This window comes from Lissotriton helveticus, chromosome 5_1 (assembly GCF_964261635.1).
Source record: "Lissotriton helveticus chromosome 5_1, aLisHel1.1, whole genome shotgun sequence".
Taxonomy (NCBI): Eukaryota; Metazoa; Chordata; class Amphibia; order Caudata; family Salamandridae; genus Lissotriton; species Lissotriton helveticus.
In genome coordinates, this window is record NC_136065.1 from 134344482 (window position 1) to 134359217 (window position 14736).

General features: G+C 40.1%; 1 protein-coding gene across 2 annotated transcripts in view; it reads right to left on the bottom strand.

Annotated features, from left to right (window-relative positions):
- The window catches only part of CAMSAP1 (calmodulin regulated spectrin associated protein 1), a 491735-nt gene that overhangs the window by 110753 nt on the left and 366246 nt on the right, over positions 1 to 14736 (bottom strand). For both annotated transcript variants that reach the window (XM_078641882.1, XM_078641883.1), the window contains one exon: positions 9614 to 9750. In XM_078641882.1, coding sequence (XP_078498008.1) covers positions 9614 to 9750 — 137 coding nt within the window. The remainder of the gene's footprint in view (positions 1 to 9613; positions 9751 to 14736) is intronic.

Consider the following 14736-nt stretch of genomic DNA (forward strand, 5'->3'; position numbering starts at 1 on the left):
CTGACGCTCTGATGATATAATTTGGATTATTTACTTTTCTTTTGCTCGGGAACGGTATTCTGTTTTGTATTTACCATGTGTACCTCTAGTAACAGAGGATTGTTGGAACGTAGGTGGCGGTTTCCTTTCTGTTCCCTTGATCACTTTTTAGATATTCGTGATACCCTGACTAAAATATTCTTTATGCGCAAGGTTTGACCTAGCCACGTTTCGAAGTCACATTAGATCTTTACCTGCTCATTTTCCCTTAGGCGCATAACCCAGACAGTCATGGAAGCCTCAGAAGAGGGTTATGAAGACCCCTTAGACAATCTTCCATGGAATGACTCCTTCTTCGGCACTGTAGATGCCTCCATATACCGCGCAGTAGACAAAGCCATAGCTCCCATTAAGGAGCGTCTTGCACAACTTATCGCCTGTGAGTGCACAGAGATGCCAGCCAGCACCTGTTGCACCTAACCCTCTTGCCCCACCAGACCCAGTAAATGCTGATGCAAAACCAGCGAAACGTCCTAGAGAGGACGGGGTGGATGTGGATGTGTTTAAATTCTTAAGGCAAGCCTTTATGGCAAAGTCCCTGCCTACTTTACCGCTCTCAGAAGCAGAACCCCAAGGAGTAGGCCCTCCCCCCATCCCCAGATCTCCAGGAGGACGACCTCTCTGATGAGGAACAAGGCATCAGCCTTCTTGTTTATCTGGACGACATGCTTATCATGGCACAGTCCCCAACTCAGCTGTCGTGCTACCTGCAGACCACAGTGGACCTCTTAGCGCGTGGGGCTTGTAATAAACAAAGGGAAATCCCTCCTGGTTCCATCCCAGTCAGCAGTTTTCTTGGGGTTCACGATCAATTCCGTAACTTCCACCCTCAGCCTACCTTTTCGGAAAATAACGAAAATAAGACAAGAGTTATGCCGCACATTGGCCAGACCTCGGACTTCTCTGTGAGAGATTGCTCGCTTTGTAGGTCTCCTATCCTCCTCTATCCAGGCCATACTTCCGGGGCCTTTACATAATCGAGCCCTGCAGCGGCTCAAGGCAAACAATATCCAGAAGGCTCTCATGTATTCCCAGATGGTAGAGCTCACGGACGAGGTGAGAGAAGAGATTTCATGGTGGCTCTCCCACATGGAGGCATGGAATGGAAGACCAATCTTCGGTTCCTCCCCTGACCTGGTCATAGAATCGGACGAAAGCACCCGATGGGGCACTCGATTTTTCCACAGGACGGTCACTGTCTCTTCAAGAACAATCGTTACACATCAACTGTTTAGAGCTTCTAGCAGGCTCCTTTGTGGTCCGATGTTGGACGAAGGACAGTGAGCAGCCTTGCATGTCACTCAAGATGGACAATGTGTCGGCCGTCAGATAGATCAACCATCTCGGGGGTATGCGCTCCAAAGCTCTCTCAGACCTGGCGACCAGGTTTTTGCAATATTGCCTAGAGCACCAGATTTCCGTGACAGCGCAATACCTTCCGGGCCAGGAGAATCAGGTTGCGGACTGGCACTCCCGCCACCTGAGAGATTTCAGCTTGTGGAAGTTAGATTCGGAAGTGTTTGCAAGGCTACATGCAAGATGAAGTCTGTTCTCAATAGACCCGTTTGCATCCTGCTTGGATTATCAGCTGCCCCAGTTCTTCATCTGGAGACGGGACCCGCTGGCGACCACGGCGGATGCCTTTGCGCAATATTGGGCTCACAAACAGGGATATGCTTCCCCCCCTCGCCATGATCACCTGGACAATGGCTCTGATCAGACGCCAGCGGAAAAAAGTGGTTTTGATCACCCTGATTTGGAGATCTCAAGTGTGGTTTCTGGTTCTACCGGAACTTTCCTGGGATTCTCCAATCTAACTCCCCCAGTTTCCTCATCTCCTTCTCAATCCGGACAGGGTTCAACACCAGTTAGGCCTTGATGGTGCACTCACCCAGATGGCATGACGGATTACAGGGGACAATGGGCAGTCCCAGGACTTTCGAGCCCGGCTCAGAACCTCCTTGACAAGGCTTGGGCGGACAGCACAGTCAAGAGGGACACGGTGTCTGCAACGGGGTTTTGATCCGTTAGGTGTTGAAGTGGTGCAGGTAGCCAACTCCATAGCAAAGCTAGCAACGGAAGGCCTAGCATATCGATCCGTAAATACCTTCAGCTCAGCAATATCTGCCGGACAGAACCCAGTCGACGGAGACCCGGTCGGGGAGCATGTTCTTGTGTGTAGACTCCTTAGGGGAATTAGGCTCTCACTGCCACCATCGCCAAGGTAGTCAACACTTTGGGATGTTAACAGAGTACTAAACCTCTTACTTTCTTGGCAACCAAATAGATTCTTATCACGTAAGGAGTTGTCTACCAAATTGGCAATTTGCTGTGTCTAATCTCCTCCAGAAGAGTCTCTGATGTTTGGGCCCTGGATATAACGGGCAGAATATTTTCACCTTCCGGGGTATCTTTCACAGTGGTGGGAAGGACCAAAACTAATACAAGGATTATAGACTATCCAGTCTTCCCTGACTCCCCAAAACTCTGCGTAGTCCAGTGCCTCAAGGAATACGAACAGATGTTGGCAGAATATCGCCCTCCGGGGGAGAGAAAACCTCTAATTGCATTAAAGAAACCACATTTGGTGGTCACCTCACCCACAATTGCAAAATGGGTCATGCAGGAGGCAAGCATCGACTTGACCATGTTTGGAGCCCATTCTACCAGGGAAGCAATGGCATCTGGAGCCTTTTCCCTGGGGCAGGGTTAGAGGACATTATGAATGCCGCAGATTGGTTGGCAGAATCTATTTTTAAGAGATTCGACTTCAAGCAGGTGCTGGATATGGCTCATTTTGTAGTGAGCAAGCTTTGAACCAGCATAAACCTCGCCTCCGCTAATGACAGACTGAAAATAGTTCCTAGGTCTCGTGTGGGAATGTTTCAATTCTATGAAGGACGCAGAGGCGCGGATTCTCCCGCCCGGCGAGAAGCCATTTCTCTTCATCAAGGACCCGCCACAAGATGCAAGTAAATCATTTAGAATGGACTTCTAGACCTAAACGGACAGTCACTGTAATGCTTTCTCTAGCTTATTGTCTGTGCGACATGCTGCGTACTCAGAGTATCCCTGATCCGTCTCTTTTGTTCTTAGTTTCGGACGGATCCAAGTCAGACCAACAAGATAATCACTGTGGCATGACTCGTGCGAAGAAAGAGGGGGATCAGTATGGAGAGAGGACTGTTACACCCTCATGTGGACCCTGATTGGCCACGGACGGATACTACTGTTGGACTCTCATTATTATTTTTTTCTTCGCTTTATGTTGAAGCTTAAAGAAATGTTTTTTAAAAGGCTGCTATTTAATAAAGCGGAGTAAGGCATAATCCTCGCCTCCACGTCCTTATTATTGAAACTTTCCTACATGAGTTAGGAACATTTTTCATTAATTATAATTAATTTACTTCCCACCCTGTACCCCTATAAACCCCACAACCCCCTACAGCACTAATACAAATAAACTATCAAATGAAATTTAAAAACTGCAAATTTACAAACTATATAAAAAAAAACCAATTAGACAACCAATTCATAACACACTCATTTAAAATATATACTAAAATACATACAAAGATTAATGTTATTTTTGTAAACTATATTAACAGATATATTTAACAGATATTAAATCGATAATCCTGCTCCTCAATATTTTATTTCGTATGAATACGGACCCTGAAATCTCAGCCACGCCGGATTTTGAGCTACTTGGGAGCCTTTCCTGTAACCTTTCTGGGCATTATGTTGAATATTTAGAATGGCTCAAATGCCTGGAAAGAATTGTTTATCTAGTCTCACTTTACGAGAAAAATCTGTTAATAGTTCTGATCATATCCAAGATACTATTTTAACAATCCTGAAGGTTTTGGTTGAGGTAAAATAAGATGAGGACTCTACAAACTGGGTTTCATAGTTGATAAAAGAGAGAGGGAAAGGCAATCCCCCTAATTCGGTTTTAGATGTCCCTCTGAAAAAGCCTACAAAGAGAATGGTGGGCTACCAGTTGGTAAACCAGAGTGTCTAGGGATGGATGACTCAGAACACCCAGACCAAACCCTCTTTTGAAGATATTGGGTTCCAAGTTAGTAAACATAAGTGCTAGACGTTATATGCAGTCTTATTTGCAGAATGAGGACAGTTCTGTTTATTCCTGAATCTTTTTTATCCCTGTTCACCGAGTCCAGCAGTTGTAAGTTCTGTGGAATCCACCACTGCTCTAGGATGGACACCATTCCTATTTTTAAGCTTAAAGAATCTAGTAAAGCAAATACAGTAGATGCCCATAATCGTACTCAGCTTGGAGACCAGAAAAAAAGACTGCTTACTTTGAAAAAAAGAGTAAAACAGAGAATCTCAACGAAACATGCAAGGAAACTTAGTTTTTTAAGAAAAAGGTAGAAGTGTTTCCAGAGAAGCAGGTGTCTACAATTAATGACGGGATTGTAAACGATTTGACGCCCAACGAAGCATAGTCTTCAAAGCAAGAGTCTATTACCATTTACCCTCTCGAAATAGGAGTTGAGGTCTTAGATCCAGAAAATCACCATCCTGCTTCCAGTCAGTTGTCAATCACAGTCAATCCATCTGCTAAACCCTTATCCGGCGGTGGGGGTATGGATTGGGTCTTGTCCAGGGACCACACAAGGGGTTCCATAGTACTCTATGAGGTTGGCCTCGGTTTTTTGTACTGCTGATACTATGTTATTTGTCATGTCCAAATGTACCTTCTACTGTGCTGAGCATGTTTGAAATAAAAAGAATTAAAAAAAATAACCTTACTAACCTAATCAAAGCCTGGGAAAATGGCGTACAATCTTCGCCGCTGACGGTAGCAACCTCTAAGCTTGATTTTGTGGCAGTGTTTAATTATAATATAATTTTGATTGCATGTTTTTAGCATCATGTTTTACTGACAATGAGAATCTTAGGGTGGTTTGAAGTAATGATATGTCTCTTGTTAAGATATCTTATTTAACCACGGGAAACAAAGCAACATTGTTTTTTCAATCTATTGGCAGTAGCTAATTTGACTCTACAAAATAGTGATTTTTTCCAATGTAGAGGAATTGATGTCATAACAGTCCTTTGAAAAAGGACAAGATATGAGCCAAAGTTTGATAGTATAACAATGCTCCCCTCTAATGAGTGTTACTCCCTGCCAGGGAATAAGATCCATCTCTTGGTAGTAAATGGAGGGAGGCATGTTCCTAAGCATGATACTACAGGGTTAAGATCCTCTTTGTCAACAGAGGATGATTTGTCCACATGGAATTGGTTGGCAGGTACCCTTAACTCGTGCTTTTGGTCTGATGTTTAAACCTTATAGTTAATAATAGTTAAAAATAGCTTCTGGAATGCTGATGGCTAACAGATAAAATGGATTTTCTAAACACTTTGAAAGCTGAAGTGAGCTGCATCCTGTAAATGTGATGTACTTCTGATTTAGTTTCAGATGGTTATATTTTTGTTGTTATGCTGCACCCTCAAAAAGAGGATAGGCTAGAGGTTGCACAGCTATTTTATTAAATGATAATCTCAACAGGAATTACTATAGTATTTCCGACTGTACAAATTATTTTCAGGCTGTAAACATTATTCCAACTCGGGTAGAAAATGCAAGGGATTCTATTCTAATTATAAATACTTATATCCCCCTGGATCCCCTTTATAATAAAATGCCTCCCGTACTGCGTTACTTCATAAAATAAGTCACGGACCGGGGGTGAATATCAAGGTAATTTTAGTTGGAGATTTGAATTGTCAAGTTTCTAACTATGCCATCGGCCTGTGAGGATGTAGAAAGAGAAGAAGGATTACAAATTCCAAACATCCATTTCTGTCAAAAATAAAACCAGATAGAAGGGGACTGGTATTTCTGGATCTTCTAAGAAAAAATGACTATTTGATAGCAAATGGTAGGTTCGATTACTATTCCCCTGTTCCCTCTACTCATAAAACTTCGACTGGTGGTGGCATAATTGACTATCTTACGGTGTCCTATTCAGCCTTTAGTCTCTGGTCTTATTTAAACATTTTAGATAGCCCTATTAGTGACCATAGAGCTTTTGTTTTCTCTATAGAGCTCAGAATGGCCCTAGTGGGGCAGAGTAAACTTAAAAGGGGCACCATTAGTTTTAATAAGAGCTCAGGTAGATGCTACTGGTTTCCAGCCGGGGATTCGCAAGCTGAAAGACCTTCTAGAAAAGACCACCAGTAACATAGGTGCCTGGCTCCCTGATGTTATTTATTTTCTCATTTTATGAAACAAGTTGTAAGTAGGGGCGGTTGGGCTTATAAAAGGTCATCTCAAAACGCGCATACTAGGTCATTCTTGGCTTATACAAGGTCATCTTGGAACTCCTCACAATTACCTATCCTTATCTTGAACAAAGAAATAAATAGACTGGTTAGGACACATTTCATCTCCTTCTCACTTGATAAAGTTAAATAATAGCAATTTTGAAAAGGAGAAGATGACAACTAAAAGGTGGACAAAACATGAATCATATTATAAATTGATTGATTTTAGAGAGATAGTTACTCTAGAGTCATCAAGAAAATTCTGCTAGAATATTAGACTATTGTGGAATAATAGATAGATCCTGCCCCTCGCCCATTAGGGAAGACCTATGGAGTAGCTTTATCTCAGAGCTATATGCTACCAACTTTGAAGATGTTGTTTTGGGAGACTATCCTCCTAGCCATAAGAGGGGGGTCAGTGAGTTATGGTCCACCCTCTAGGGCTGAGATCGTGACCTCAATCAGTTCTTTGAGAACCTCTGGAGCAATGGGTACAGACGAGGTCCCGATCTCGGTTTTAAAAAGTAAAGACAATGTTTTGGCAACCATTTTATCTTCGGTCTTTGAATATGGTTATGACAAATTCATTATTCTTGCACTGTGAGTGTAATTATCCCACTTTTTAAAAAGGGAGACTATAAGCTCGTAATTAACAAAAATTGCTTTGTTAGATGCAGTGGGCAAGGTCTTCACTAAAGGTCTACTAGATCCTCTTCAGACGTGGGTTAGGAAGGCATCCATAATACCATTAGAGCAGATGGGCTTCACAAAAAACCATGGCACCATGGACAATACTACAGACCTGCAATTTATTGTAGAAAATATGGGTCAGTTAGAGGTTACCCAGTTTATTCAGCTTTTATCCACTTTTCTACAGCATTCAATAAAGTTGATCGTACTACTTTATGGAAAAAGCTGTATGAACTGGGTATTCCTCAGGACCTTATTATGCATAATTCTTGCCTTGCACTGTTCTATATGTTGTCCGGTCCTGTTGGAAGGGACCTTGGTTGAAGCAGGGTGGCTTGTTGGCCCCACTGCTATTTTATTTTTATACATCTGATTTACCAGCTGCATTTGGGTAATGGTTTAGGAGATCCTCTGAGTATTAGGGGTCGCTCAGTCGCCTGCCTGCTATCCGCAGAGGATATAATAATTCTTGATCATATGCTTAAAGGTTTAAATAACAGCCTTGCTGCTGTACCGCAGTACGCAGGGCCTCATCTTGTGAAAATTAACATTGCTAAAAGCAAAGTCTTATATTTTCGGGCAAAAGTCCACACAACTACTTTAATTACTCCTGGTACCTTGGCAGGGTTTCATTGGAGACTGGGAAAGTTGTGTGTAGCATTTTAAATGATTTGGTGGATATTTTAAACAGCATCTGTAAAGCTTAATCCCAGATTAAGGGGTTGGGTGTATTTTATAGAGCACTAGGGTGGAGGCATTGTTCCTACTTACTATATTTCAATCCGAAATCCTGGCTACTTTATTGCAGTAGAAGTAACTGATGTTGCCAAATGGGGTTTCCTAGACAAAATTGAAGAGCAAATTTTGACGAACTTGGGCAAAATGAATACCCTAGTAGCAGTTGTAGCCTTACAACTTGAATTTGGGTTAAAAAGTTCATTTGTGCAAGGTCTGGCGGGAGTGGTTCTTTAGGGACATTGTATAATGAGTAGTGATTCTAACTCATTAAGAAGTTATATGTGTGTATATAGATGTTTGCGATAAAAATAGAAAAATCCACGTAAGGAATTTCCCATAGGTTTTACTCGTTAACTTAGACTCGAGTCATGTATAGTATATGTCTGTAATCCAAAAGCTCATCTTAACCTGACCTTTTCTTACTTAAGTTTCCATCTGGGTCACCGAGATTTGTGGTAAAAATAGAATAACTTCAGATGGTAAAGAATTCTGGTAGTTTGAGAGAGAAAAAACGCAACAATATTTGGCCTGGAATATGGATAACAGTGTCAGGCGCTTTTGGGTATTACTTCGCTTTAATGGGGTATCCTTAAAAGTTTTAACCTCCAAATGGTAGAAATCATCAAATATATGCAATCTTTTGCAATAATGGTGTCCAAGAGTTGAAACACATGTTTTTTGTTTGTCCCTCCTTGTTATTATATCAATGCAATTTTATGAGACCCTTGTTCTTACAATATCAAGTATGACAGACAGCTGATGCTATACAACTGTAATTTTCCTACTAATAAAATGTTTTGTATAGGAGTAACTTTTTAAAAATGTTTTATAAAATCGGTCTTGAATTTTTAATGTAGTTTTATGTTTTTAGACCATGAATTTGATTGTACCATTGTGGATGATTGAATAGGTATTATTTATCCATCACATTTTGTTATTACATTGTCATACCTCTATGAGACCTCTGTCCTTAAATCAAACATCAACCTTGAACGACAGCTTTTGCCAGTCAGCCATTATTTCCTACTCGTAATGAATTTTGTTTTGCCCAAATTTTTATTATCTTAAATGCTTCTTAAATCTGTATTTAATTTTTTTCATAAGCTTCTTAGATCATAAAATTACCTTGGTGGTTTCTTTTTGAACCTTTTTGATCTATTATGAATGTGTGAAGTTAATTTCACGTGGACCTCATTTGAGTTCCAAATCATGAATGAATAAATAAATGAAAAATAGCGAATTTATGGCTCGAGGCATTTTAGGAATTTTATTGATAGCTGTTAATGATATCATACCTTTATAAAATTATGCTCTTTGAGGGCTTTGCTCTTAAGAATGGTATTCGATAATGTATGGATATTCTGTCAAACTCTAAGCCACGTGTCATTTAAATGGTGACTTCTGTCTAGGACGGGAACTTACCCAAAATTAGGTATTTACTGTATACTATCAGAGTTTGTGTGAATAGGTGCTAAATTTTATATTCTGTTTCTGTCCTTTTCAGATAGAGCTCCAGTCATCGTATAAGACTGATAATATACTTGAAATGAGAAATATGGCGGAAAAGGAAAAGATGTGAATGGTGGAAGTAGGCAGCAATGTATACAGTTTGATAAATAGTAAGCCAGGTCGAATACCAGCCAGATAAAGAAAACTAACTAGTGTGCCACATAATGAGTTAACCAACAAATGGTCATAAGTTGTGTAGCAATAGGCGGGTGAACTTCAAGGAAGTCTGCAACACGAACAGCCCACAAATAAGGGTTGTATGGCTCAAACTTATGTAATAGAAAACTAACATGTGCAAATAATTAGGTTTTGTTATTTTAAATGTCATTTAATTTACCTGGCTTCATCACGCTTTTGCTCAACCTCAGCCTCCAGTTGCAGCTTTCGGATTCGAGCCTCCTCTGCCTTTCGTTGTTGCTTTAGAAGGAACGCTGCACGCTTCTTTGCCAGCTCATCTTCGGCTTTTCTATCATCCTAAAAATTGCAAAATTGACACAGTGAATTGCTTGATTATATACAGGGTATAACACAACAAAGAAGACTACCAAGTTATTATTTTGGTTACCCAAGAATTCGTTCAAATGTTTACTAATCTCAAAAATGCTGAATACAAATAAGGTACAGCAACTTTAACTTTTATAAATTTCACGCAAGTTGAACGCCTGTTCTTTTTAACTGAGTATTGTGATTGAGAAAAGACTCCTCTATTAGAAAATAAACCTGAACAGTGTATGCAATCTCAGGTTTAGTGTGGTATTATGTTAAAAATTTAGATAAATAGCAGATCCACATATACATACAGCAATAGTGCTGGAAATGTAATCAATTACAGTGCGCGGACATTTTAAGAAAATGCACATCGTCCACTTTTCTCAACTCATTACACATACACATTTTGTTTTATTGTCATTGGTGGTTCTAACGAAGGTGCGATTACAAACATGTTTGGTGATGATTATTGGACTCACATTGCAACATAAAATATTTCCAAAATGTTTCTATTGAGTTAGTAAATGCACTATGATAACTCTACAGATCCAGGATTGTCACTCAAAATTTGAAGTGCTGTCATTTTTCATTGGAATGCAACTTTCCTCTCACAAGAAACCTGTTGATTTCAGAGAAAACTATTGGTCTTTAGCACCTAGAGAAAACATGTACATTGGGTGCTCTATAATCAGGTGATCATCATTACAGTTTCTAATCTATCCACCTTGTAATTATAGGGGACTACATTTAGCTATCAGAATTTACATTTATAATAAACTAATATTCACCATTTAATGCATTAGTGCCCGAAAAGGTTATACTAAAATAAAATCCCTAATTATTTTCTATGGCATGGTATTCAATTTGAGGGTATCATCTTCAAATAATTTTTGAAAAAGGAGGTATTCTCTTAGGCTCGCTGTACATTAAATACGTTAAATACCTTGCACTCAAAAATTGTAAAGTATTGATTAACAGGGTTGATAAGCATGAAACATAATAATAGTGGTATATGACAAGGCCAAGAAGGATCTTAAATCATGATAAAAATAAACGACAAGGTAAGTGCTAGTGCATATTTCTAGTTAAGGCTAAATAGAATACCAAATTGTTAACAAAATTATTTGAGCAAAGTTATGTAGATGATGGTGGTTAGCCACTTTGAAGAGAAGACTAAGCAGATTCTACAGATCAATGACTAACCTCTGAAACTTGTATGTATCAATCCCCTCATGCAACACTGGTTTAAGGTGAGAGCTTGGAATGAAATCTGATGAAGACATTGTGAAATATTATCCAATTAAAGTGAATGCTACTTAAAGAGATTATTATGTGAGGTCCACATGGCTGCACTACACAACTCAGAAATTAGAACACATCCTTCAAAGAGTTATTTGCTCTGACAGTGGTAATTGACTATATACTAAAGGCAGTATATTCCAATAAATTCTGATGTCTATGACATAATCTACAATGTGAAATCGGAGATTAACAAAATCAACAAACTGAGGGGAGGGACAAAAGGAATTATTTTTACGTAAAATTCTGACGTGATGAACGTAAATGAAAAAACTGTTGGTATAAGGCTTGGCTTAATGGAAGAGATTTTAGAGCAATTGAAGTTACATTTTTATTCCCGTACTGGCTTAAATGCAAAGGTAATAACATGTTGTGAAGGTGTGGCAGATCCTAGGTTCAATTATCAAAATCATCTCCACTTCAACCATCATGCTTTTTGTAAATATAGCCTAGCTTAAAGAATATGTATTGCCCTAAAAGGAAGCTGCTGAAAGGCCTGGCATCAAACTAAAGAGATATCGGGGTGTGAGGTAGCATCTGGTCTCTCTAGTTAGAAGGGCACAGGGTGTCTATAGCTTGAATGGCTCACCTTTTGAGAGTTGATGTAGGTAAATGAAACAGAATAGCCTTGTTCAAACTTGAGCTATAAAGTTCACTGTGTACACTTCTCCAATCATCCTGGTAAACAACCTTTGTGAAAGGGAGTAAAGGCCAAGGCAATGAGACCATGTAATTGCATGAATATGGGAAACCACCTTTACAATGCATTTTCCATGCAGTACCTTTACCACGTATATGCCTTTACAAAGCAAGTCTTTACGATATAAATATGCATTTACAATAAGACTAAGTATATATCAGGCAAGTGAAACTATATATCTATTAGTATTTAGCGTAAGGGAGTTTTATGGGTTGGGTTTAGGATGTTAAAGCTTTATTTAGGGTTTAGGGGTGGGTATGGTTGAGTTTAACAGTGGGTAAGAGTGTTGGGTGGTAAGGATATTTTTAAGGTTTAGGGGTATGTAAGGGTATTGGGTGGTAAGGATGTTTTTAGGGTTTAGTGGTTAGGGGTCAATAAGGGAATATATATATATATATATATATATATATATATATATATATATATATATATATATATATATATATATATATATATATATATATATATATATATATATATATATATATATACACACATATATGTGTGTTTGTGTGTGTATTTAAATTCAGTGATAAAACCAAGGTTACAGGGATGTTCTAGTTCAGCAATAGAATTATAAAAACCATAGAAATTCACTGAAAAGAAACAGATTATAGGGACGTTCTACTTAGGCTCCGATTTCACTGGTACAAAACCATTTGTATTTTTTAATCTATTTCCTAACTATAACGTCCCTTTAATCTTTGTTTTTTTTAATGAATTCCCATGTTTTTTTTAAACTACTAGGGGTGTTTGCAGAGTAGTGGAGAAAGGGGGAGGGCCACAGCTGAGCTCTCCACAATCCAGGTGTGTGGGACTTACTGGATTGTAGCTGGCTTGTGGATCATGAGAAAGGTTCTACTTTAGAGAATATTCCTACAGGCAAACATTTGAGCCATTTGCTGGTGAAACACGTTCTGAGTGAATTTATTGAGTTATCTAGGCCTCAGGGCCGTGCAGCAGCTGATTACCTCAGAAACGTTAAGGGAGAGGAGATTAGTATTTGGCTTTAGGGACAACCCATTCTAAAGGGAGGAGACAGTTATGAGAGATTTCCCCTTGTTCTCCTACATAGAAGGACAAAAATACAAGCATTTAGGGAAGATTAGTTTTAAGTTTACAATTGAAGGCCAAGGAACCTTAATCTGCACAGTTCCTCCTACATTCTTTCAAGTGTATACATTTATGAAAACGACAAGACCTCATTGATGACAAAAAATCTTGACCCCTCTTTGACAGCCTTCACTATTGTTCGGTATGTCTTCTCCTTTGTCAAGAAGACTCTTTTTAATGACAGACTTCAATGGCAGACTCATCAATGAGTCTGACCCAAATGGTAACCTTTGTATGCAATTCCACTCATGTATATTTTAAGGGTAATTGCTGAACATCCAGATAAAAAATTAGAATAGGATCATCCTCGTGACAGGAGATCAGAGCGCCTGTCAGATATAGCATGCGAGTCATTAAGTGTCTCAACAGGACGTTGAACAATATGTAAAAGAGAAAGGACAGCAAAACCCCTTCTAACATTAGGCCTATGACCAGCACCTCCCTTGCCTTCCATTACACATGTTCTGCATATTCGCAAGGTGACCTACCATACAGATCAACAAAAAACATTTCACATTACCTATACTAGATGATGATAAACTGCAAGACAGTTCTGGCCCAAGCAATGGCAGTGCCTTTCCCTCCTTGGTTCCCTCACTGCCATCTAGTCCAACCAGTATATTCTTCAAAACCCTTGCCTCTGGCACTTTAGACCTCATTGCCGGAAATAGTTGCAATAATTCCTAAAATGTGCTACTAAAAAGTAAACTCTCTAGAAAAGCAAGGCTTTAAAAACTTCAAGAAACAACCCCTAAAATTGATTAAATCCATTGTTATTGGACCACCTGTGTAAAAACATCAACGATTTAAGATATGCACCTACTGCTTCACCTGGACTGTTGGATCAACAGCACACATGTCTTTAGAAAACAGCATCTCCATTCTCAGCCCTTCAGCAGCCTTAAATTCTAGAGTGCCCATCATATTAGTTATTGCTGCAAATGTTGCGGTCATAGTGACTAGGAACTTAAGAAGTTACCACAGACACGATCACCACATAGTTGCTACAATGCATTTTTTACAACGTGTTCTTTTACCACACAAAAATGCTGGTAATATGTGTGTGTATGTATGCATTTTTAAAAACCCCTCTCGATCCTCAAACCCCCAAAAATCCTTACTACCCCATATTTTTTACCTATCAGCCACCGAAAACTCGATCCTCCCACAGGAACTCTGCGATACCCTCGCCGGCAACTTCTACAACAAGATAGCAACAATCTATGAAAACTTCGGACCCCAACCAATCGACTTCCTCAGCAGCCTATCGACCACCACTGCCAACCACCCGCTCCCCGCCTGGGACAACCCAGCACACCAAACACAATCACTCTTAAGAATTCCATCCACTCGGGAGCACCCACCAACATATGCCCCCCACCAGCTTTTCAACCTTGCAGGAGACTAGATCAGCCACTAGTTTACCACCATCCTCAACTCCTCCATAACCACAGCCACCTTTCCAGATGCCTGATAACACGCGGCAGTAAGCACCCCCCCAAAACCCCTCTCAAGAAACCTACCGCAGACTCCAGAGAGCTCCAGAACTACCATCCCATCTCTCTGCTCCCGTTCCCCAACAAAGTCCTGGAGAAGGACATCAACCTCCAACTCACCGAACACCTGGAGAGAAACAAGCTACTGGACCCTTCACAATCAGGTTTCAGAGCCATCCACAGCAGCCAACACGGCCTGATCGCCACAACAGACATCAACACCCTACTTGACAGAGGAGAATCAGACTCCCTGCTCCTGCATGTCCTCTCCATGGCCTTCGACACTGACAACCACCACACACTCATCGATCGACTATGCCAGATTGGAATCACAGACTATGCGCTCATATGGATGGCATCCTT